The sequence below is a fragment of the Empidonax traillii genome, unplaced genomic scaffold, assembly GCF_003031625.1.
Source record: "Empidonax traillii isolate 1590-97213 ecotype Southwest subspecies unplaced genomic scaffold, ASM303162v1 scaffold320:size708019, whole genome shotgun sequence".
NCBI lineage: Eukaryota > Metazoa > Chordata > Aves > Passeriformes > Tyrannidae > Empidonax > Empidonax traillii.
Genome location: NW_020955513.1, coordinates 454,413 through 478,693, shown reverse-complemented (window position 1 = coordinate 478,693; position 24,281 = coordinate 454,413). Strand labels below are relative to the sequence as shown.

At 38.4% G+C, this 24,281-nt stretch overlaps 2 protein-coding genes across 3 annotated transcripts in view; both read right to left on the bottom strand.

Moving 5' to 3' along the window:
• The window catches only part of XG (Xg glycoprotein (Xg blood group)), a 19,852-nt gene extending 13,979 nt beyond the window's left edge, over positions 1–5,873 (bottom strand). The window contains exon 1 of the mRNA XM_027891342.1: positions 5,813–5,873. Coding sequence (XP_027747143.1) covers positions 5,813–5,873 — 61 coding nt within the window. The remainder of the gene's footprint in view (positions 1–5,812) is intronic.
• A 6,464-nt stretch (positions 5,874–12,337) lies between these two features.
• CD99 (CD99 molecule (Xg blood group)) overlaps positions 12,338–24,281 on the bottom strand; it is a 30,813-nt gene continuing 18,869 nt past the window's right edge. The window contains exons 2-11 of one of the 2 annotated variants that reach the window (XM_027891349.1): positions 22,164–22,199; positions 21,752–21,811; positions 21,233–21,265; positions 20,286–20,327; positions 20,101–20,133; positions 18,676–18,747; positions 17,151–17,192; positions 16,510–16,620; positions 15,621–15,677; positions 12,338–12,463 (exon numbers count right to left, since the gene is read on the bottom strand). In XM_027891349.1, the coding sequence (XP_027747150.1) occupies positions 12,438–12,463; positions 15,621–15,677; positions 16,510–16,620; positions 17,151–17,192; positions 18,676–18,747; positions 20,101–20,133; positions 20,286–20,327; positions 21,233–21,265; positions 21,752–21,811; positions 22,164–22,199 (512 nt within the window). In that variant the 3' untranslated portion in view covers positions 12,338–12,437. The remainder of the gene's footprint in view (positions 12,464–15,620; positions 15,678–16,509; positions 16,621–17,150; positions 17,193–18,675; positions 18,748–20,100; positions 20,134–20,285; positions 20,328–21,232; positions 21,266–21,751; positions 21,812–22,163; positions 22,200–24,281) is intronic. The other variant, XM_027891350.1, reaches the window with a different exon arrangement.

Genomic DNA, 24,281 nt, shown 5'->3' with positions numbered 1-24,281 from the left:
TTAAGGAGGATTTATGAGGAACAAGCTTTCTGCAGGTGAGTGTTACCAGTTCATCATTTCAACTGTGGTCAGAAGTTTTCTAACAAAAAACTACCATGACATCACTCTGCAATTTTTAATCTCCCTAACTAGGCTCAGTCCTGCACTGGATCCATACAAGTACAGCCTGTGGCCCTTAAAATGATGCATATTTAAATAAGACAGTATGAATATTGCTGAGTGAGAATCAGGTTATGCGACAAATGAATTAACTTCTCAGGCTTTTAATATGCATAGTCTAGTATTAAAAATAAAGCTAAGATCCATGAGAAAATGTGTTTGTATGTGTTTATACATGTTTGTGGACATACATCTCAAATGCATATATGCACATGTGTGTTAGATAAATAATTTTGCTATTAATGTTATTAAATTATTGTTATTAAATGAATTGGGTTTGAGTGCATTAAATCAAAAATAAATTAGAAGCAATTAGCTTCAAATTTTGAGCTAGATAGAAAGGGAAAATAAGCTTATTTTACAGTATTTAAGACATGAACAAGTATGATTTCTTCAGTGTAATTAAATAAGAATTGTTTTGTGAATACAATGAGCTTAAAACACTATGAAGCTGGCAGAGACTGAGGAAGAAGTGAATGACTCAAAAATGGGAACAAAAATTTTATAAAAGGGAACAGTATGTTGCCAAAATCACTCATGAGACCCATTTTATGTTCTTTTCAGCTGAAATAGTAAGTTATTCTTTACACAGACCATTTCTGATTATAATAAAATCATGAGACCAATTTCCTCTGTAATGAGAAAATGGGATGGATTTTCCCATGCATGCGATTCAGAACACACCCGTTTATTGATCCAGCTTTATTCAGGAAGCAATTATGCTTGTTTAAAGGAAATTACTCATTTAAGAAAAGTTGTGGGAGAACATTAAAGTTTACGCCCCAGAGTGGACACTGTGGACAAAATCTCCATTAGCAGGTACTATTTCTTTCATGTAATACCCTCATGATCCATATTTCCTGATGAGGTTCCTGTAGCTTGTTTTTCCTTCATGACCCTTTAGTTTCATAAACAGTGATTGTCATTACAACCCCTTGATGCTGGGGTGGAAAATGAGTATGCTTCAAAATCTATAATTAAGACCTAAGGTTCAGTATATAGCCCACAACATATGGACCTGATTATTGGCTTCATGTTTTTAGCTAGCCCACTTCTGGTTGTAGTTTGAATTCACGGGAAATTAAAAGGACTCTCTCACTTATTCAAACAAGAACTCATTTAAATAATTACCAGCAACTTAGATGGGCTAATAAAGCAAGAGTGGTAGTAGTGCTTTAGCCCTGTGCAGCATGGTATCATCGAACATGAAAGAAAATCTTCTAGTTCTACAATAATTGCTTTGCTCTGGACATACCAAGTACACTGGTAAAATACATACAAAATACCTCTAGATCTTCAGCAGGGGTAGCCCAGATCTCAATAGTGCTATCCTGTAACTTAACATCAAGTTGAATTTTTTTCAGGAATTCCATGCCCGCTGATGTCACAGGAGCCCATCAGCATAATTATCTATACTGTTTCTAAGGGGGTTAGTAATATTGCCAAACTGAAGTGGGTGATCAGGGTGCTTTATACAGATTCTTTGCTTGTGTGTTTAGGATGCAAGACAGTAACGACGCAGGGCCTGCCTCTTGTCTCTTTCATGCCATTAAGAACACATTTTCTAGAAAACAATAATGCTGGAAAGATTTGCTGGACATAAGCAAGCAGGTCTGTTCAGCAACAAAGTCTCTGCAGAGTAAATGAGAAATACAATTAGGCTCCCTTCTCAGGGCTGAAGAAGCCTCTGCATGTGCCACCACAGTGCACAGAAAAGCCTCTCAGAATGACCCTGGACAGAGGGTGATTGAGGATCAGTTTATATCTGAATTTCAGAAGCAAGAGACTTGGAAGAGGATCTGGCAGCTTAGTCTTCCACAGAGAACTGAAATGAAGAGCCTTGTCATGCAAAATGTTGTGAATATCTGGGTTGGATTTATGAAAAAAAAGAGTCAGTTTCTTTCTTTTACAATTATGCTCAGGAAACATGTATGACATTCGTGAATAGAAATACCTCACTCGTATCTCAACTTCTGCTCCTTGCAGATGGTAACCTGTAAGATGGAGATGCAGTTTTGATGCAATATGGATTATGATCCTGGAGGCTTTGTTGCTGTTAACTCAGGACTGTTCCTGATGTGGAGTGTATGCCCCTGGTTCCTTCACCACTGGTGTGATAAGACCTGTGATCTAAGGAAGGAGACCTGGGATGTAAGGAAGGACTTTGCTTAATTTTTCTGCTAATCTTAGTGCCTACTCTGGCCTCTGTTTTCATTTAATATGGAGCACTGTTGCCCTTTAAAAATATATTGCTGTGATTTTACTTCCTACATAAATTCCTCAGGAATTAAAAATCTATTGATGACAAGCAAAGTTTATTCAACGGAAGTGGGACTGTTAAATTTTCATAACCCACCCAAGCCCTTTCTATCATCTGAGATGGTGTTTGCCTTCATGAGATACTGTACTGCAGATCAGATTTTAGACAGTATTCTCCCAAAACATTCATAGATGTCAGCCTGTGGAAATGAAGGAAGACTAATCAAGACAATCTAAACCTCTCTTCTCTTAAGGACCTATTTTTATTGATTTCTAATCTTGAAAGAATTCTGACATTTATTTTTGTTTGTTTTTGTTTGTTTGTTTGTTGGCTTTTTAATTACCATCAGTGGGATGGAAAGTGATTGACAATCGCTGATGCAAATGAGTTAAAATACATACTGAAAACAGGCAGGTTGGGCACTGCTGCCAGGCTTGCAATGTGGCAGCAATGTTTGAAAAGTGAATCTGAGAAGCTGAGTAACTACCCTAGTTTTTTTTCTCTTCTCAAGCTCTGATGTTGCAACAACTCTGCCCTTAGTGTTTCAGTCACTGTTTCAATCAGTTCAGGTATGTCAGCTTATCACACTGCAATCACACCCTTGAATGATAGCACTGACATGCGTACAGATAATCGCAGTTCTGGTATTGGGAGTGAAATAGTTTTGGCAGTCAGCAGGAGAGAATTTTTTGTCTGATACTTCCCTGCACTCACTCCTGTGAGGGCTTTGGCACGTGCACAGGGACCTCACGCAGAACGACAGTGGGGACTGGAGCTGGATGGAGCAGTAAGAAAAACAGGACTGTGTTTTTCATCTCTCTTATTCTGTCTTTTAACTCCAGTGAAAACTACATTATTCGCAGAACTAAGTCACATAGCGTCTCAAACCCAAACAGGTCTGTAATTTTCTCCCCATAAAGTGCCCAGCTAATAAACCAAGAATACAATTAATTTTGAGTCAAAAACTTTGTCAGCCTTATCCGAGCGGTGCTACATGGCTTACTGCCTAGCAATAAATGCTGTTCTTTTTACCTGCATAGCATTCCATACCTGATGGAGCAAACTGAAGGCATATCAGACATCATCAATCTTTTCACCGTTTTTGTTACTAAGTCAACACGTGATCCATCACCTGACTTTAAAGACCATGGAAATATGGATTATGTCTATATTGGGAACCTGAGGAGAATTCTGGGCAGTCAGGTGTGAGTGAAAGTCTCACCTGCTTCCCAGGTCCATAAAGGAGAGAGCCCTCAGGCTGCACTGCTTCCCTACTGCAGGTGTGCACACAGGTTTATGGTCCAAATGAGACCCACACTATGTTTCCAACAAGTGCATGATCTCAGTTACTGGGAGGCTAGGAATCTAACTTAGGCTGTGCTGAGACACAACTAAGTGGGCAGTGTAGACACAGCCAAAAGCTGGATTACCACAGGTATGCCCAGCCTCAGCGTCTGACACAGGATGTTAGCATGGACTCCAGTGGAAGAAGTTTCTGTGAATTTTATTTCATTTGGATTGGGCTAAAAGCCATTCAGACCTGAACTGTATCAGGTCTCACTTTTCTTGCTCAATATGATCCTTTTTTATGCCACACTTCTGTTGGGATGTGTCCATCAAGGCAATCTAGCCAAGTAACTGAAGATAGCCAGACATAAAGGAAGTGCTAAATGGGAAGAAGAATCATGTCATCTGGTCTGGCTGTGGTGGCCCAGTAGTTTCTAGAAGTTATCACAGATGGCTACAGCTTAGAAAAGAATTAAGCTGCAGTATAAAAAGGTGAATAATGCCACAGACATTTCTATCATGAGGACTTAGACCAGCTCTTTACCAGCATGGCCAAGCCTTTCTCATATCATGTCTTGATTGGGATGGAGAAGTGGTTCCTGTACATATCCCCTTAAACATGGTGAATACTTTGATGATAAAATTCAGTGTCTGTTGCTATAGATTAAAACAATTAATTTTGCTCATCAAAGTGGATTAAATAGTTTCCAGAGTCGTAAGACTGTGCCCAAAGCCCACAGCAACTTTCAGCAATGACTTTTCCCCCCAAAGCAGGGCCTGAACAGGCTCTAAATTAAGATGTGCATAAATCAAGAATGATTAGGTTGACTACCCTTATAATTAAAATGGTAGAGTATATGGAAATTGGCTTGCTCATGCTCAGTTTGTTTGAACAGAAATATTCAACACAAGACAGTCCTCCAGAACAAGAAAATCTGCATGCCAGAGATGAGAGACTTCATGAATCATCACTGCTAACAACACGCTACATTGCAGGCCAGCAGAATCCTACTGCTCTGCTCTTTCTACGTAATGCTACTTGCTGAAGACCTCTAAATAATTTCTCATTTGTTAAAATCAAAATATTGCATTAAGTTAAAGCAAGGTTTTTTCACTGCTCATCACTGCAAGGTCTCCTAGGGACTCCATTTAAATCAAGGATGGTGGGAGGATCAGCAGCAGCTATTTTGGAACTAGTGATTAATGATAGATTTCTTCCTGCAGCCAAACACTGCACTACAAGTTTCTGAAGTAATGCTAATACACAAAAAAAGAAAAGGTTACAAGTACACCATATGGCAAATGCACACAAGGGTGATCCTATTTGGTCTGACATCAAGAAAAGTTTAACAGAATGTTTTGCTAAGAGACCATGTATTTGAATATAGTAAAACAACTAAGTATGAACAGGTTAAATTTTCCTGACTATTTGTTCATCACATATATACATATTTATATATATATATAAAATTTATTCAATTCTTAACTAATCCTGCGTGAAAAAATGTATGCTTGTGTGTGCAATGCATGGCCTAAGGTTAATAAATTATTAATTTATAATTACTTAAGCATATGCACCAATAAAAAAGCATGAGAATCCTTAAACTGAATAAGAATTTGTTTTTACAAAAAGAAAACCTAATATGTTTCAAGATATCAATAACCAAGAACAGCTTTAAAACATGAAGTCAGTATTTTACTAAGGATCTCTTTGGAAACTGTAAGTTCTCCTGGAAGCTCTCATTTTACTGCTTCCATTTAAAAAGTTTATACTCAAGTCTGAGCTTGTGAATAATTTTATGGGAGCAACACTACAGAGAAAATAAGAAATTATAACGAACAAACTCCAAATAGCATGGCTATTATGAGCAATCATCCAAGAGATACATATCTCTTTAGAAACTGCAGAAATAGTTATGTAAACACTCTTGAATGCTTCTCATGAATTGGTAGCAACAAACAAACAAATAAACAAAACCCAGCAAGCATTTCCAAACAAACAAACATATTTGTTTTAGGGGTTGGAGTTTAAGGGTTTGATTTTTATTTTTTTTTTCATTTTTAATAATCATGCACTAGAAATAAGCCAAGGCAAAGGTCACTTACCTCTTACATGGACTAGAAGGAAGCCAAAGCACAAAAGAAAAATACTTCTGAATTTCTCCATGCTCTTCTATGCAGTGCCTTGCTTGTACCGGTTGGTTTTTTCCAGATGATGATGTTGCAACAGCAGCACCAAGGTTTGAGGGACACACTTGGAATCAGTGGCTCTGCCCAGAGAGGTCTCTCACCATCACACCCAAACAATGCAGAAGAGAGAGAAATCCCTGAAAACCTGTTCGTGTACAAGACAAGTAACAAAAGCAAATAACCCTGCTAGGGCCAAGCTGTGAGCAGCACCTGAGGTGCGACCTGTGCTCCAAGAAATCTATTTATTACCCAGGCAGGAAGCACGGAGAGCTGGGGAAGCAATGGCAGCACCCAATGAGGAGGGAGCCAGAGTGCTCAGAGTCCACCTCCTCCCCGCAAGGGAAAACCAACCTGTTTGACATCCTTGCCTTCAAAGCAGGGTGTGGTGCTGGGAGAGCTCAAGTAGCTTGTAAGAGGAGACCATCTTTCTCTGAAGCCTGCTTGAAAGAATCACTCAGACACACTCTGTCCTCAAAGCTCCACTTCTCTGCTTGGTTCTTGGCTGAGCAACAACTACTGATAAAGGCAATACTGCCAGAGTCTTAATCCCTAACTCAGGCTGCCGTGTTAGGGAAGTGGAGGGCAAGAATCTGCTTTGCAGAGACTTGGGAATTGGCTACAGAGGGATGACAAGAAAATCTAATTTTATAAACTTAAAATGTGATGTTGGACTACAGAACTGAAGCATACTCAGCTCCCCAGTGGATTCTTATCTTTACAAGGTAAAATAAATATTGCTCGTCATGATTTTTTCCATTGACCTAGTTTTGTAATTTTTTTAATTATACATATCCATGCATATCCTACATGTAGAGAGATGTCAGCACCAAGTATGACGATACAAGGCTTTGGAAAATGAACAAAATTCATGCATCTATCTGTACATGAACATACTTTAAAATCACTGATGTGATTAAATCCAGTTCTGTTATAGCCTCTCTCTGGCAAACACATGTGCCAACCCTCCTGTCCTTTGAACTGGATTACAGCCATCACACTGGTGTCCGATGCCAGCAAGGAGACTGGTGTGCATCCTCTCTTGTGCTGGAAGGTAAGGTGCAGGGAGTTTTGTCAGTGCTGTTTTGTCTAGGGCAGCAAATAGCTCAGGACTCTGTTCCACGAATGGCCAACCTGAACACCTGTGGTGTCGCTGGGTGATTCAGTCTGATGTGGGGCATAGGCTGCCCCCAAATGCATTTCTGTTAACTAGAACATGCAGCTGAATTCATGCTTTTATGCTAACTACAAAAAAACAGATGCAGCAACATAAGCTGGACTGATAGAACCTGGTGATTACTGGATTTTCAAGAGGTTTGATGTTTGAGAAGGTCAACTCCCCCAGACCAAATCTGAACCAGCAGAATGGTTTATAAAGGTCTGGCTTATTGTATCACATGGCTTAACTATTTTTAAGCTACTAATAGAAGCTCTAAGGTTTAATTTGTGTATCATTATTCTCCATGTCAGGGACAAATGCTCCATCTCCAAAGAGTTAAGGACATTTAGGTTGAACAGGTGACTTTGTCAGCCAGTTAAAGCAAGAACTATGCCATGAAACGAGCAATCCCATAAATCCAGTTGTGGTTTTTTTTTTTTTTTTTTTTTTTTCAAGAATACCAAAAACAGGCCTGCGTGTGCTAATCTTCATATCAGTGTTGAATTTGCCTGAAAGGAACAGGGAAGTTATCAAGGCTGAGTACTAGTCCCAGGCAAGTCCAAGCAGCTCACATATGTTCAGTAGCTTTATTTCAAAGCAGTTGCTCTTGTAAGTGAAGTCTTCCCAAAATGCATTCTCTCACCTGAGAGTGATACAAATTCATTGTGATATTGAACATTCTCAGATGAAGTTTGAAGATGATGCACATGTTGTCTAATTCTTCTGAAGCCAGCTACTACTCTGTATAGTTAAATAAAACAATACAAAGGTGGCACTGGGAGGAGTGGACCTAGCATAGGAGTCAGGATGTCTTGAATACTTATCTCACTTCTGTTCTTGGAGGCATTGCAAGAACTTAATAATCTTAGTTCTGTCAAAAACATGCAACTGCTTGCCCAAAATAGCAAATAAAAAAAGAAATATATAGCCTTACACCAGACCATAAATTGCAGGTTTAACACTTTGAGATACCAACTCATCATTTTCAATGTAAAGGGAAAAAAAAGTTCTGCCAACTATTCACCTGAGAAGGTGGATGAACTCCATGAACTCCCTGTATTTTTACATTTGTTCTTTCAAGAAAAATACCAGTATTTTTGAAATGGCAAATGAGGGTAGAAAAGGAGCCAGTGTGTTTGTCTATTCTCTATGCCACTTACTTTTAGCCCATCAGGCCTCTCTTAGATGAGAGAAGCTAAAAAGGAAAAAGAGGACAGTCACAACTCATCACATTGGCAGCCCCATCCTTCCTGCGGGCAGAGGTTAGACAGTGCTCTCTTTGGCATGGGTAACCTGCTGTAAGCGTCTATAGGAAATGAAAGAACTGAATTATACGGTAGACCTATTTGGGAAAGCCACTAATATCCTACACGACTCATCTTTTGTCATAAAACCAGAAGTATTTTAATTAAAATATTGATGCATCCAGTACTACTAGGCATTAACTTAAATGTAAGTGAAACACACAAGTGAATTGTTGATACAATTTCTTGTCAACAGAATACAATTACTATGCGCTAGCTGAAACTTTAATGTTTTTTTCACAAGTAGATGAAGGAAAATGTATTTTAGTATTTTATTCTGTGGTGCTTAAAGTAGTCCAAATGCAGAGGTTTGAAAAAACTGTATTTTTGCTCCATTCAAGTCCTTTTTCTATTCCTAATAATCACTTCCTTTCAAATGGGTCTTTTACATTTATGTAACAGAAAAGAGCAAAAATAAAGTAATATTTTCAGTTTGTGTAAAGGTTAAGGTTTGTCTAATAATCTTGTCAAGTGAAAAACACACATAGAACAGTGTGGTTTAGATGGTGGCCTAATTGGTGGGGAAAAAAGCACTGAAATGCGGCATTGAGAGCATAATTCAGCCCAAGGTACAGTGAAACCAGACTGCACTAAAATGTTTTTCTTAGAATCGAAAATTTGGCTCTCCCACTGAAATGAGATGAACAAATAAGAGCTACAGTAAAAAGCTGTTCAATTTCATGCTTAAGAATTGCCTGCTTTCATTTCCACAGCCCGATGAATTTGTTTGAATAAGTATCTGAGATGGGCATCGCACTTGAATGCCATCAAAATATTTTTAAAGCAGTCTTTTCCACTGATAGCATGAACTAAACTGCCACCACATCTACCCTGTAGAAGCTAAAGTAGCATTTTATTCTACAAAAAGATCCTGCTTTGATTATTTTTCCTCCTATTATTGGTGGTAACTTCTCCTTGTCCTCAAAGGAGGTAGACTGAAGTAAAAAACAGAACTAAAGAGAGTGTGCCACAAGAATGGGACAGAGCTCTTTGCTGCCATCCATTTTAACTCAGTTTAATGGTAAAGGTACCTCACCAGGGTAAACTTGCAGTTTGGGCCTAGAAAGGACAGCTTTTTTTCATTCCACAATACATTCCACTATATCTGACTGATACCTATTCAGAAACTAGAACGTTAATTCCCAAATTTGGATCTGAAAGTCATCGACAGCTCATAAGGCCATGATGGGCAGCAGTTGATGTGTGGAAGATGACCATAAAACTACTTAATTAGGGTGATGAATAATTTTTACCTGATAATGTTTACTATCCCAAGGAATGGGAGAAATGATGAATTAGGATATTTAGCTGTGTAATGTAGGCAGCTGAACGAGGAAGAAACAACATCGAAGACTCTATGGGTAGTGAGGCAAATAGCAACATAGCAATTAAAACCCCAATAGCTGCAACTGAACTGCTACATTTTATCCACAGGTAAGTAACAGAAATCCATAAACTGGCAGCCTCTCACAACAAGAGAACAGCCTAAAATTTCAAGCTTTCTCTTTAAACTTTTTTCCTAGGTGGCAGCAGCGAGTCTTTCTTCCTTCTTCCACAACTCCAGGCTGTGACTTCGTAAGGGGGCAAAACCAGACACGAGAGATGCTGAAATCAGCATTACAACAGCTTTTCCCTGCAAACATGGTCTTTAGCTATGAGTGCTTTGTGGAGTATAGTTGTCCCCAAAATTCATGCAGTAACCTATGCCTCTTTAGATTGAAAACAAGAATGAGTAAATTTGTTAGTATTCAGGCACTTGGAAACACCTGCAATGTCATCTCATTCAGTTATGGTCCTCTCACATCAGAAGGTGAGACAACGCATGGCTCTGTAAGTGTCTGCTTCTAAAGCATGGGATAATATCTGGATGAGGAACACTCAACAGTGTTAAGTTTGCCCATACTAAACCTTCTGTTGCTGTCCCTATTTTCAGTAGAGTCTGTGTTATCAAATCTTCTTCAAAAGCTATGCCTGTCCTTCACAGAGATGTCTTATCTGCACTTCATACTGGTAAGAACTCTGTAAAAGCAACTCAAAACAAAAAAATTGCTATTGGCCAACTTTCTTCTAAAATGATTAAAATATCTGTAAGAAATGAATCTGAACTGCTGATGGAGCGGGAAGACAAACTATCCGAAGGCTCCTTCTCCAGTTGAGCACCAAAAGTTTTGTATTTTTAGAACTACTAAGGAGAAAAAACACATAAACCTTTTTTTTAAATTTATTTTTAGAAAAATCACAATGTTGATAGGAGGTTTTAATAAGTAATTTTTAAGCTTGCAAAAGCTGAAAAAGGATTCAAAAGTCTGGTTAGTTACAAGCTATTTTGAGCTTCCCCTGCCATTCTATTCCTAACAAACACTGACTTATTTCTGTTTTCTCCACACTTGGCATTTATAAGAGATACCTGTTTATTCATTCAGTAAGCAGTACATTTTTTTTCTTTGTATTTACATAGAGCATATGTTTATATAAAAATCATTTCTGCACTCTCAAACACACTTAAAGGTTTTAGCACTTTTGTACCAAAAGCAGAAAAGGGGCAAGAGGTTTACAAATTAATTCCGTAACAAAATACTAAACTCTGTGTAAAGCTTTGTTGCAAGCTAAGAAACATGTACAAGAAATTCTTAAATGAATTATCCTTGGCATACATTCGTATTTGAATGCACAGATATATTTACAGGTTTAATATCCAAATTCATTAATGACTTCTAAGATGTTTCATGAAATGTCATCTTCCTGAAGAACTTTGTCAGGTAGCTAAAGCACATTAGTAAGACACATATTGTAAAACTGCATGGAAATTTGAAACAATTAGAATGAAAGCCAACAGAACTGGTCAGACTCTTCCTTCCAGACAGAACTAGTTATTATTCCAAATTTAGTCCTTTAGTTGTTAGGAGTTGCAGTTTTTCATGTTTCCACAGATCCTTGAAACCTTCCTTTCACTTTCAAGAGCAAGAGCACAGCTCTCAAGTGCTTTCAAATCAAAAGGATGCAATCATAGGTCATCATCCTGAGGGCAATCCTTCACGAGTCCAAAAGCACTTCTCACACATATGCTATTTATACTGTTCAATGGATGCCTGTGGAGTGGGGATGGGTTGCTCTGGTCACTCTTGCTATTTTGTACTTTTGACCTGTAGTGCTGTTTCTGTCCCTTCCATGGGTATGATACACCTTCTGAATTCAACACTATTTTATGTTAAGCTTTTGGTTATGGAAGTTGAAACACGTTTATCCCACTGCCCACACTTCACCCACAACTGTTCAGACAATGCCAAATATCAATCTTGCCAGATATACAAAATCCTGTTATGGTTCTGGTGTGCAAATCAGGCTTTTCCACAACTGACCAGCTTGGTACTTGCTAAACAGGAAGTGCCAGAAAGGATGAAGGGTCTGTATGCACTAAGTTTGTGTTTTCTCAATCTGTACCAGACAGATGCAATGAAAAAAAAAGCAAAAACAAAATCGATTTTTTGTCTCTTGAATGCTAAAGAACAAGTATCTCTTCCCTGGTGGCTGATCCAGGCAGCTACACAGATTGGGGTCAGCAGCACCCACGCCCAGATCCATCATTCATACACAGTGAGCCACGTGCTTTCGGGTGCCCACAACATACACCAGGTTGGCTGGTTGGTTGGCACACTCACTGCACACAGGATATTAAAAAAAAATGTCTGTACTGCCTGAAAGCAATGACGTAACAAAACCTTAACTGCTTATTGTTTTTGGAGAGGTAAGGAAAAGTTAAACATACCGAATGCACTTGAGACACACCCAGCTGTCACAGGAGCAAAGGAAAGAATGTAAAGGCACAACATACTTCTATGCTCCTGTCATTAAGGCCATGTATTGGTGTGCAACAATGCTTCACAGGGCTAACCATACAGAAGTACTCAGGCCTAAGTCACACTCCCAGAGATGTTTCAAACAAGAACGGTTTTCTAATGCAACTTCAGACTCTGCTGTTCACTTTATGCTTTTTTTGCGTCCTTTTTTTTTTTTTTTTCCAGGCAGAATGCAGGCTCTCTATCCAGTTTCAAGATCTGTTCTTCATCACGTTTTCTTTAATTCAGTTCTCCAGAAGTGTGCGCTGAACTAAGAAGTGAAAAACAATTAAAGATTAGAACACTAAGTCAGCATACACTGTAAGTTATGTAATAGTTTATGTGGACAACAAAGTTTCAGTAGGCATTTAGCACTGTGTGATAAATTCAGGTAAGCAGAGCTTGATTTTGTGAAGCCAAAATGCTCCACACCGACATATATTACATCCCAGATTTCTCACTCAAATAACCACATCCTACTACATCAGGGAAGATATCTACACTTGCAGTTTCAGGCTTGCAGTTTTTGCAGATGCCAACATGAAACGGAGTACAGACTGCGTAAATGATAGAAAAGTAGGTTACTGAAACAAAGTGTCTAGGTTAACTGTATTTTCAGGAAGTCAAAGATAAGCCTACATAAAATTTTAAAAACACAAATCTATTCTGCCGTGCCATCTGTCCTGGCTTAATAAAAGACCTCTTTGAAACTACAAGCTGTGTAGGTACATCAACACTCTACTACCAGAAGCAGAGCTCATATATGCTGACTCCCAGAACTTAGATCAGGAGCAGCACCATTCTGACTATGGATGCCCAGTTTCTTGGCTCAAAACACGATCATGCTTGTCTGCAAAATATAACAGAGGTATGAAATATGGGATGTAATATTGACATCGATACATAGGTGGAAGTAATCATATATGACAACATCCCAAGTTTGACCTTACTGGTTAAAATAAAATATGCATCATCTGACACATTTCACGTTTGAGTTCTGGTGAATCTTGGCCAAAATTTTAGGATATCCCAACTACAAACTCCTATTTTTAACTGCCTTTGGTATAGGTCTTAGAATGATACCGCTTGCTTCACTAATGCATCACTGAATTGAGGATACCTGCCTACCTCCAGTCCTGACAGCCAGTCACAAGAAAATGCTTTGTCCTTTAGAGTTTTATGCATTTAACAGCTTAAAGGAAAAGTGTTTATAAAGATGACCACAAGCCAGATGGAAGTTTTTAGCAAACAGATGGAATACCTGAGGAAAATACAATATAATTGTTGGGTTTAATTATGAAAGAAATAGAAATAATACTGCAGATTTTAAACTCACAGAAGAACATACTGAAATTATATACTGCTTTGGGATTTTAATATTCAGTATTTCAAAAACAATCAGTAAACTTCAGCATGAGGTTATACTACTTCTTCCTCTGTTGACCAGCCACAAGGACCAGAAGACCAAGGTTTCACCTATACCGTTTTCTCCAGATCTATCTATGGTTTTCCCAGAGTTTAACACCTGTTCCATCAGCCAACACCCTGGACAACCACATGTGGAAGGGTGAGGTTGTCAAAGTTTTTGTTGCTTTACAAGAGACCCTTCCACAGCTGTCACCTTTGTAGAAAGATCAATTACGTGATGGTTCTTTCATACCAGAATCATTCCCTCTTCACCACAGAAAATGCTTTAGTTACAACAACATGCTAGTGAGTTTAGTCCTCCTCGCCTCCAGGGCAGTTATATCTCTATTCTGATGCCTCAGAGCTTTTCAGATTTTTTAAACTTTTGTAGATTTTAGAAGTAGTTGTGTAGTAAATGTAGATTTTAATGTAGCTGTATTATATCCCTTATCCTGTAGCATAACAGTTACACATACCCAACCCTGTTACCCCATTTCATATCAATTCCTCTAAATTCTGTTTAGTTTTCCTTTCAAGGTAGAATTTTAGAAGAACACTTCTGTTTAAGAACATAGCACCCTAAGCCTGGACCAGGAAGTATCACACAGACACAGCAACCTTCAAGCCCAGAGCTTCGGAGGAGCTCCAAGGACTATACATGCTGTGAAGAAGACGAAGATGAGGAAGAAGGGGTCCCAAAGACCCTAAATCCAATTTCTGAAGGGGCGAGTCAGGGGGCAGAACCAGGGTTGGACAGATCTGGGATTGGTGGACCTTATTATAAAATCATAGACCCACCGTCTGGGTACAAGCACTTAGTGTTTATTTCCCTGGCCTGAGGCTGATTAAAGGACCAACTCTTTTTATCTTATACACTAAATTGGCCTAAAGTCTTTTTCTCCACAGTCTCTTTAGGCAACAATTCAAACATAATTATTTTTAATATACATTCTTGCAGAGTTCTGTATCAGCCCATAATAAGAAAAGGTTTCAGATTCCAATCAGAAAGAACATACACTAATAAATTGCTAATTGCAGTTATGTACCACACTAAAGGAACGGGCTTGTGTTTTCATATTGTCTTAATACTTCTGCAGAGAAAATTAATTTCTTTACTTTCTCTAAGTTCCTGTATTTAAATGACTTCTCAAGGCAATAAACCATTCTGTTAAAAGAATAAAAAACCAGAGAAGAGTGGCCACATTTTCAGAACTAAGTTCTTGAGTTAGTTCTAAGTTTGTTGTCATGATAGAGTCATAGAATCACAGAATCATTTATTTTGGAAAAGACCTCTACGATCATCGATTTTAACCATTAACCCTGCACTCCCAAGTCCACCACAAACCATGTCCCCAAGTGCCACATCTACACATCTTTTAAATACCTCCAGGGATGGCAACTCCTCCAGTTCCCCAAGCAGTCTGTTCCAATGCTTGGCAACCCTTTTTGTGAAGAATTTTTTCCCAAATATCCTATCTAAACCTCCCCTGGCACAACTTGAGGCCATTTCCTCTTGTCCTATCATTTGTTATCTGGGAGAAGAGGCCTCACTACAACCTCCTTTCATGTAGCTGTAGAGAGAACTGGCCCCTGAGTCTCCTTTTCTCCAGGCTTTCCTCCCAGCTCCTCCCTCAGTCAATTCTAAGAGGCTCCAGACTCTTCACCAGCTCTGTTGCCTTTTTCTGGCTCCAGCACCTCAATGTCTTTCTTGTAGTGAGGTGCCCAAAACTGAGCACAGGACGTGGGTGTGGCATCACCAGTGCCAAGCACAGAGGGACAATCTCTTCCCTAGTCTTGCTGGCCACACTATTTCTGATATAAGCCAGGATGCCATTGGCCTTCTAGGCCATCAGGACATACTGCCAGATCATATTTTGCCAAAATTGACAGTTATGAGTGTTTTTTTTTTTTTTTTGACAAAACTTTGCAAATAGTTTTCTCCACCATGTTAGATGTCAATAAAGTACATTTGATAGGATCCCCACCAAAAAATTTATTGTCCATCTAGATTCTTGTCTTACCAGGCGGCTCAGATTGTGCTCCCCTATGGCTATCCATATTCACATTCTCTTCATCTGCTGGGAAACAAACAGATGTTTAGCATTCAAATTCCCTTATATTCGAAGTTACTGATTAATAGAGATTATTTGACAGAAAAAACAGAATTGAAGAAAATGGGCTACTGATAGCAGGTAGTTGAGTTGCCCTTATTTTGCCTGCATGTTAATTTTAACATGCATGGTAGAGGTGTTACTCAGTTTCAGAACTTCCCATACTACAAAACAGCAGTGCCTGGCTGGATGACAGCACTACCCCACGCCAAACAGTCAGAAAGACTAAAAGAGACAAAATCAAAGCTTCTTGCCTCTCCTATCACCCACAGGATTCCCAAAGTTCTCTAAGTTATATCTTATTTAGATGGAAATAAAGCAGGTAAAAAGCAATAGATGACTGCAGTACAATAATTTGGGGATGACCATCAGGGTAGTTGTCATAAAACCAGTAAGTAGGCAGACATCTTGCAAAAAGACAAAGGTAAATTTTACAAAGTTAGAAGTGGCAACATATTTTTTCAGCATTAAAATAGTCTCTAATCCGCAATCTCCACTCAGTTTTTCCTTAAAAAGTATTTTCTTGCAGTCTCTCCTGCTTTCATTTTAACAAGAAGTGCTTTTATTTTAGAAAATGTAAAACCTTAAGGTCTTCTACTTCTGAAAGTCTAATTTTTGGGCAAGGCATTCTTCAGTCACCCTGTCGTAGATGAATAGTAAGAAAGGTTACTCCCTGTGAACATAAGTGCACTGGGCTATTAAAACTACCCTATGCATAGGATCAGTTTCTAGTCCCCATATAAATACAAAAACACATCTCTTTAGACAGTAGAAAATAAAATTAATTTAGAATTCTTACCGCTTTGTTTGAAACAGAGTTTCTTCTTCTGGTAAGCAATGAAACTAGACACTGCTCCAATTACAGTAGCAGCCACAGCACTTACAATTCCAGCTATTGCTCCCTTAGAAGCTGAAAAACAGAGAGGTTTGTATACATTTTTCAGAATGGAAAGTCACATCAAAATTGTATTCTCTCAAAGTAAACCCTATGAACACTTCCAAAAATCATTAAACTGAAATTACATGAAACTGTAATGATCAACTCCTTCTGTCTTTATGTATAATGAAAAGCGCCTTCTCTCATTTTATAACCATTGATTTCTTAGCAATGCCTGTTGTTGAGGAACTTAAGCACTCCTGTTCCAATTTCAACTGATCAAAAAAGCTACCCTTTCATGGCCATATCTACTTTGCATGCATGTGATCACTCCACCAGCACCTCTAAGACCTTAACAATTATGAATTATTTGCGACATAAAGATTTTACAGGACTATGAAAGCGGAGCTTGATAGTAAGAATTCCATATTCCACAAAAGTTTTTAAGTTGTAACCCACTCCCAGTAGTGGACATTCTAGTAGAAGATAAGCAACACAGAAACCTCCAGAAAACAAACTTCATACATCCAGATGCCATCACACACACAAATTTAAGCATTTACCCTCATCGTCTTGGCCATTACTTGGAGTCTGGCCCCTTCGTTCTGTAAAAATGAACAGAAAGGTTTCATTTTACATGTCTAAGGAACAGTCATATCATAATTGACAATTAATATTTGTCAATTAATTATGCAAAATTACAAACCATCTATTATATCCATACAGTGCTAAACTCTGGCATTCAAAGTTCCTGTTTTCGAAGTACAGCTCACGGTGGTGTCAACTACAGCCCTGAGTGCTCAGCACGTCTACAAAATCAGTACAGAGCACATGTAAAATCTGGTTTAACCAACTTGTGCACCACCACAGAACACTGTATTTCCATGGAAACAACTATCTTTTCCTAAAATCCCAGCCTTGTTTATTAAATACCTTTGCAATTCTCTTTGCAAGCAAGACAGAAATTTTATAAATACTAACTATATTTGTCACAATGCAATTTGTACCATTGCAGAAGGAACCCGTGCAGATGAAAACACCCCACAAGTCTCCACAGGCATTTCTTGCCCCTGCCAATTTTCAAGATACTGCCCCAAACAAATCTTGAAAGGTGAAAGCTACCCAGAAAAGAGGCATAGGTAATCTCTGTCTAGGATAACTCTCTGAGGAAGTCGTAACCACTGGCACACCTCAAACCCCATCAAGATACTTCAGCTAACGCTGATCTGGAAATAGTAAAAGTTCCAGTAACACACACAGGGATGACCAGACACATCCTAAGGATGACCATTACTGCAGCCCGGTTCCCATGACCACCTCTGTACTGAGCTGAGCCACAACGATTAGAAATGTCAAATTACTAAAAGAAAGTCTGGCAAGCTATGAAATGGTTTTATTCTGCTCAGAGTAGATATACCCTATAGAGAATCACATGGCTGGAAAGGACCTTAAAGATCATCTAGTTCCAACTCCCCTGCCATGGCCAGGAACAACAGCTTGCTCAGAGCTCCATCCAAGTTGGTCTTAAAACACTTCCACGGATGGGGCATCCACAACTTCTCTGGGCAACCTGTTCCAGTGCCTCACCACTCTCACAGTAAAAACTGAAGACTAAGAATCTCCTGAAGTGTAAGAATCAGTTCATCCTTTGGGACAAGGCAAATTTTTGAGAACATGAGGTGGATCTTCTTCTGGCCCACCTTTAGACTTCCTAACTACAAGAATTAAAAGAAACTGAGAGTGTCACAAAAGATCTAAAAATAGCACCTGGAGGACTTTAAGAACTACTGTATTTATGGTAAATTATGAAGTAAGTACCACATTCATGTCTCAGTTTTAAAAGCCATCCTTCTCAGTATAACAGTAAAAATCATGAAAGTTTTACCCCTAGACAAGTTTTAGCTCTTAATTATTTGGTTTGTTTTTTTTTTTGGTAGAGACAGAACACATTACTTTTGAACTCAAAGATATGCTCTTAAGTTTCAGATACCAGAATGAAAGGTGTTACAAATCAGAGCATGGAAGCAAGCTTTTATCAAAAACTCAGGTAACCATAAAAACAATATGAAGCACGATCTATTGTCTTACCATTGCTGTCACTACCATCACCTCCTCCTTTTGGTAAACTGCCATCAAATAGATCTGCATCATCAAATGTGCCTATAAAAAATACAAATAACATTACCTTACATGTTTTAAGTTCAATGAAAAGACACCTCAAGACACATAATGACATGGAAATTTTCTCAAAATTGTTCAATTGAATTTGCGCTGGTTTTAGGCTCAGCATCATAGTCACAACATGTTCACATTTTAAAAGCCCCCACGATGTTAAGTCCCTTCAGCTGAGCACTACACACTTTGACAGCAGTGCTCCTGCCTCTGGACTTTCTGAATGAACGACTCAGAGAAAAGCAAGAATAGCGCAAATCAGGATAAGCAAGCAAGAAGCCCTATAAGCTACTTAATTGGAATAACCCAAGTCTCCCTATGCTGTGAAAGCAAAGTAAGGACGTGGACAGGAAAGAACCATTTCTTTTCGAGGCTGCAACTGTGAATGAATCTTCAGAGTTGGGTTTCTTAGTCACAAACAGTCCAAATGTAATTCCCTTCTCTGATTTATTGCAGGACACTGGACTAGTCCCTCTCCATCTCCACTGAACCCTACCTTATGGAGCATTCCCTTCTCCCTCATGGGACCTTCTCCTCCTTCCCTCTACTGCCAAATGAATCTTTAGTTTATTGAAAGCAAGTATGTTTCAAGTAGCAAAATTAAAAGTATTGTATCAGAGGTTGTTTTAGTTGGGTGGCAAAAGCACTGCACTGACGCATGCAAGACCTAAATTCAAGTATCTGCTGCAAATCAGAAAAAAACAAGAACCAGGGCTGGCATTTCAATTAAGGACTCTTTACCACGATGTTCATGGATAATGGCATTTTCACAGCTGCATCTATCTAAATCTGTTTTGTTCTGGGTGAGGCAAAGACCTCTAAAGCACAATAGGTGGGGAAGGACTATCTTTCAAATACAAATAATTGCATTACTTAACTGGGCCTTTAAAAACAAACAAACAAAAAACCAAAACAGTCCTTTAACTTGGAGCTTTACCTTTAATTTAGATCCTTTAAGAATAAAGATCATGGGTAGTTCCTCCTTACCTTGTAGCATGACTAGAAGGGATTCAGTTTGTAAAGACTAAAGAACTCAATCCAATACATGGGTTCTCCACCACAGGCAGCCAGGCATAGCATTGCCCCAAGCACACACACACACTCCCATCCTGCCTCCTCCACACACCATCCTGCTTTTAAGTGAAAGTGACTCAACAGGTTTGTTATGGAATTTCAAGACTGCTGCAAAGCTTATTTGCAAGACAACTTTTCATCAATCCTCAGTGTTTATCCAGTGCAACATCCTGACATAGCAGCCAATTAACACAGATCAATTAGTAGAAGTGTAATTGAGGCAGGAAAACCCTGAGTGGATTCAGGAGTTTGTGCTAGAAGCCTTACCAGTGTCTTTAGGTTGATCTTTCTTGGGGTTATCTACATGCAGAGGAGAGATTTAAGGGGGAAAAAAAAGAAAAAAAAAGGTTAAGATATAAAAACTGAACTAAAATACAGTAATGTTGAAAGGAATTGGGATAGATTAACAAATACTCTTCTACTGTTCAGAAATTCCTTTAGGTCAGTCTTACCAGTGACTCTAGGTTTTGCAGGAGGATTTGGCTTGGGACCATCTGTAGACAAGTAAGAGTTAGAATAAAGTTACCAGTGTGAAGAGACCAAAAGCAGAGCATGCAGTGACCTTGAAAGGCTCTGACCTAAAAATATGGTATCAAAACCTCCCCACGTCATTTTTCCTTTAACTAACTAATGCTGTATTTGTTTGGTTGTTTTAGCTAAACACTGTATTTTAATGCAGTGTTTCTGCTATATTAACCTGTATGTCAGATCCTTGCTATAACTAACATATACAGAAGAACTCAAGTGTTATGCAGCATTTTAATTTGCACATTTTATTGCAAAGACTGAAATTCTTTACATTTTTCTACCAGGTATAGATTACTTGGCTGTCTTCTCTTTTAACATTACTGGGTTTTAACCAGTAATAAGGTTGGTACCTCACTTAAAAAGAACAGACAAGGTACACAGTATAGAACTAAAAATATGGTCCCCATAATGACATTTCATTTAGCTCGCTACAAAATAGGACAATAAGAGACCTTAGTAATTTTTTCTGTATTTGGTCACAGTCTTCACATCAGAAAGAGTATTTCCCCTCAAATTATTTCTAACATATTGATGTTTACTTGTGCTACTAAAATTAGTTCTGTAAAGGGAGAGATTACTTCAGATTTAACAGCTACTTCCATAAGTAATAGTTTATGGAATTAGTGCCATCTAGTGAAGACACAATAATGAAACAAGTAGGACTTGGTTAAGAAATTACTGAAATTCATACAGTTTTATGATCCAGAACCTGAAAAATGAAAGTAAATAAACATAACTATAGACTGCAATTATTTTATTTGTAGTCTGCTACCTTAATCAACTCAGTGCCCTTATTATATTTAGGTCATAAAGCATGGATAGACATTGCACAAATACCTCTGAGTAGTATCCAGGAAAACATGATACTTACCAGGATGAAGAGCATCACCCAAGTTAAAATCATCTACAAAGAAAGAGGAGAAGTTTTAAGTGTAATGCAAAAACTGAACTAGTCTTAGACTATTTCTACACAAAATGCACCTCACAATGTTTTCACCAAGAATGTAACAGCATGCTCGTTCAACAGTGGCCCACAGAGGAGCCCCACAGTTACCAGGCACTACTTGCCAAATGACACGCTGCTTTCGGTGATCATGATACCTGTCAAGGGCCAGCTCAAGGTGAGCAAGCTCCAAACATGCAGACTGAAAGCCAAAAAAAGGGATTTTCACAGAGTCTTCAAGTTCGTGAAATCACAAAGTACCTTTGTGAAAGCACCAGCAGGAGGCTCCAAAATGAAGAAATCTTTTCGCTGTTAGGGAACTGCTTTCTTTTATAGAAATATCATAACCCTGTGTGCCACTACGTTGAAAAGTTCAGGCTCTCAAATTATTGTGTACACTACACTTGACTTTCCAATAAAAGACATGACAAGCCAATTATATCCCACCTAAGTCCAGTGGGGGTGTCTTCTGAGATGGAAGGGGTTTCTTTGTTGTCGTTGTCCGTTCTGTCAGGGACGGTTAGAGAAAAAGAAATTAAATACTATTTAATACACTGTTCAGAAGCTACACAAAACACAAATATAAGTATATGTCAATACAATGAAAAGCTCGAGATGAAATCTATACAGCAAAACAATTTCCCCTTAAGAGAAATCCTTAAGTGTTCCAAAGACAAATTTGCGTTCTATGTGGTCAACATCTCGACATACCCATAGCTGAATTGTTCCACTGAGGTTTAAACCAAACATATGCAGGGAAGGTTTCATGCTTGGTCATGCAGTGATACTTGGAAACAATTCAGAAGAGCATCCACTATTTTCCCGCCTACCGCCCAAAATTTGTGAGTGCAATAATTACCAAATGCATCTTCTAAGCTGAAGTCATCAAAATTGCCTGTAGAAGAAAAAAGCAACAGTAAGGACACTACTTTTTCTTATTCAAAGCCAACACTTAATAAAGTCATAAACACATTTCTGATCTATCTTATGTTTTCTGCTTCCTGATTCAGAGTAGAATATTTTCAGTCAGGGTTAAAGGTATTCTTCTCTATTTCTCCAGATCACTTCAGAAAGATTTCTACAGATCTCTTCAGAAAAAAAGGAACAGCTCTAAAAATATGCTCTATAAAAAGGACCTACATGGCCATAACAGTCAATATAATGAACTTAATCCTTTATTCTTGCCACTTCTATTGCATGCTTTCTTAGTGCCATCCACAGCATATTCTTTTCCAGCCTTCTTTCCACTGAACCACAAAATGAGGAGGGTGACAGCTCCAATGCACAAGAATTTACAAGATTCAAGTGCATAGAAGAGCCTTGGAGCACAAAGGCCATTATGGAAGTCATGTGATCAAGTACTGCTTTTAAAATCTTGGCATTAAAAATTAATTTTAATGAGTTTATAAGACTTATCTTTTCCCCTAACAAGATTAGCACTATGAAGGTGGTTTAGAGATATCAGCACATATGATCTTGAGCAGTCTTTTCAACTTCCTAAAACATAGCTAAATGCAGCTGGTGCCACTATAGTCTTCATAAAAAAACACCCTCTCTTGCTGTATTAAAATCAGTTGCTAGAGCTACTGTTGCTTATCCAACCAACTGCAAACACATTAACTCAATATATACATGATAAAAACTGGTTTCACAGCATAAATATAGTAGTGTGATCTCAGTAGCAGAGGCTTGTAAAATAAATGGACAGCTAAAACAACTCTTGGGATATTTCTGATTGTTCATTATCCTTACTTGCACCGAAACATGGAATAAGAAAATGGCATGGAAGTAGGTAATGGCTATTCAAGAAGAAGACATATAAATACACTGCTTTCAGCCCCATAGAAGCTTGAAGACTTTTTCTGGATACTCCCTATCAAATAAGATCAAAAGTTATTTCCAGACAGAACTACCTGAATTCATAAGATAACTGAATAAAGCACTGATGTGTCTGGCTTTTGCCCTAAGAATGTAGCTACCAAAGAGGCATCAGAACTGGCTTCTGCAAAGTCTGAAAAGAGGAATAAAACACAAACATCAAAATCAAACCACAAGCAGAATGCCCTTTCACTTACATGACACACCAAGCTAAGACAAGGACAAGTCATGACTTTAATACCAAGAATGATGGATGCTCCTATACTTGGTGACATCTTTCCTATTAAATGAGGTCAAAATTGAAATACCTTTTACTTCTCAGGTAACTGCACTAATAATGCCTTTTTTTTTTCCCCGAGAAAAGACTAAGATACATTTCTTTTTCTTTTTTTTTTTTTTAATAGGGAAGCTCCGAATGACAACTGGAATGGAACAAAAAAAATCTGGCCAAGTGAACTGGCTACAGCAGAAACTGAAATCTGAAGTCTAAGCAGTGATTCCCATAATGTAACATTTGAACCAAGAACCACCTTTCTCACAGCCAAGTAGGGCTGCTTATCTGAAGTTGACATCATCTTGCAATACAATCTCAAAAACCTCTGTAAAATTAGAAGGTGTTGAGATCCCAATGTCAGTTACTTTTGAAGTTACCCCCTTGGTTACACCAAGAAACCTCCACATTAACAGGCAAAAAGAGGTCAGAACACTCAAATTTAAACAAGTATTTGCATAGTTGTTCCTCAACCCCAAATTCTAGTTTATTTGTTTTCTCAAGTACATGTATCTCTCAGGCTACAGTCCTCCTGGGAGGTATGCCTAAGACAGGACCTGATCAGATATTTCACAGTCTAAGAAGGCAGGCAGAGGGATCTGTTGAAGATGCATACTCCTCAAAACACTCTACCAGAGTAGCAACCAGAGGACAGACCATCACAAACTGTTTACACTATCTGTCTCAAAGTGAAAGATTTATCACTAAGAGAATGAACATTACACCGGTGGGTATATTTCAAGAGCCCTGTTTCTTTTTAGGAGAGATGACAGATGGAAAAACAAGCACATACACTAAACATAATGCTTTGGTGCAGCTGAAATTTTA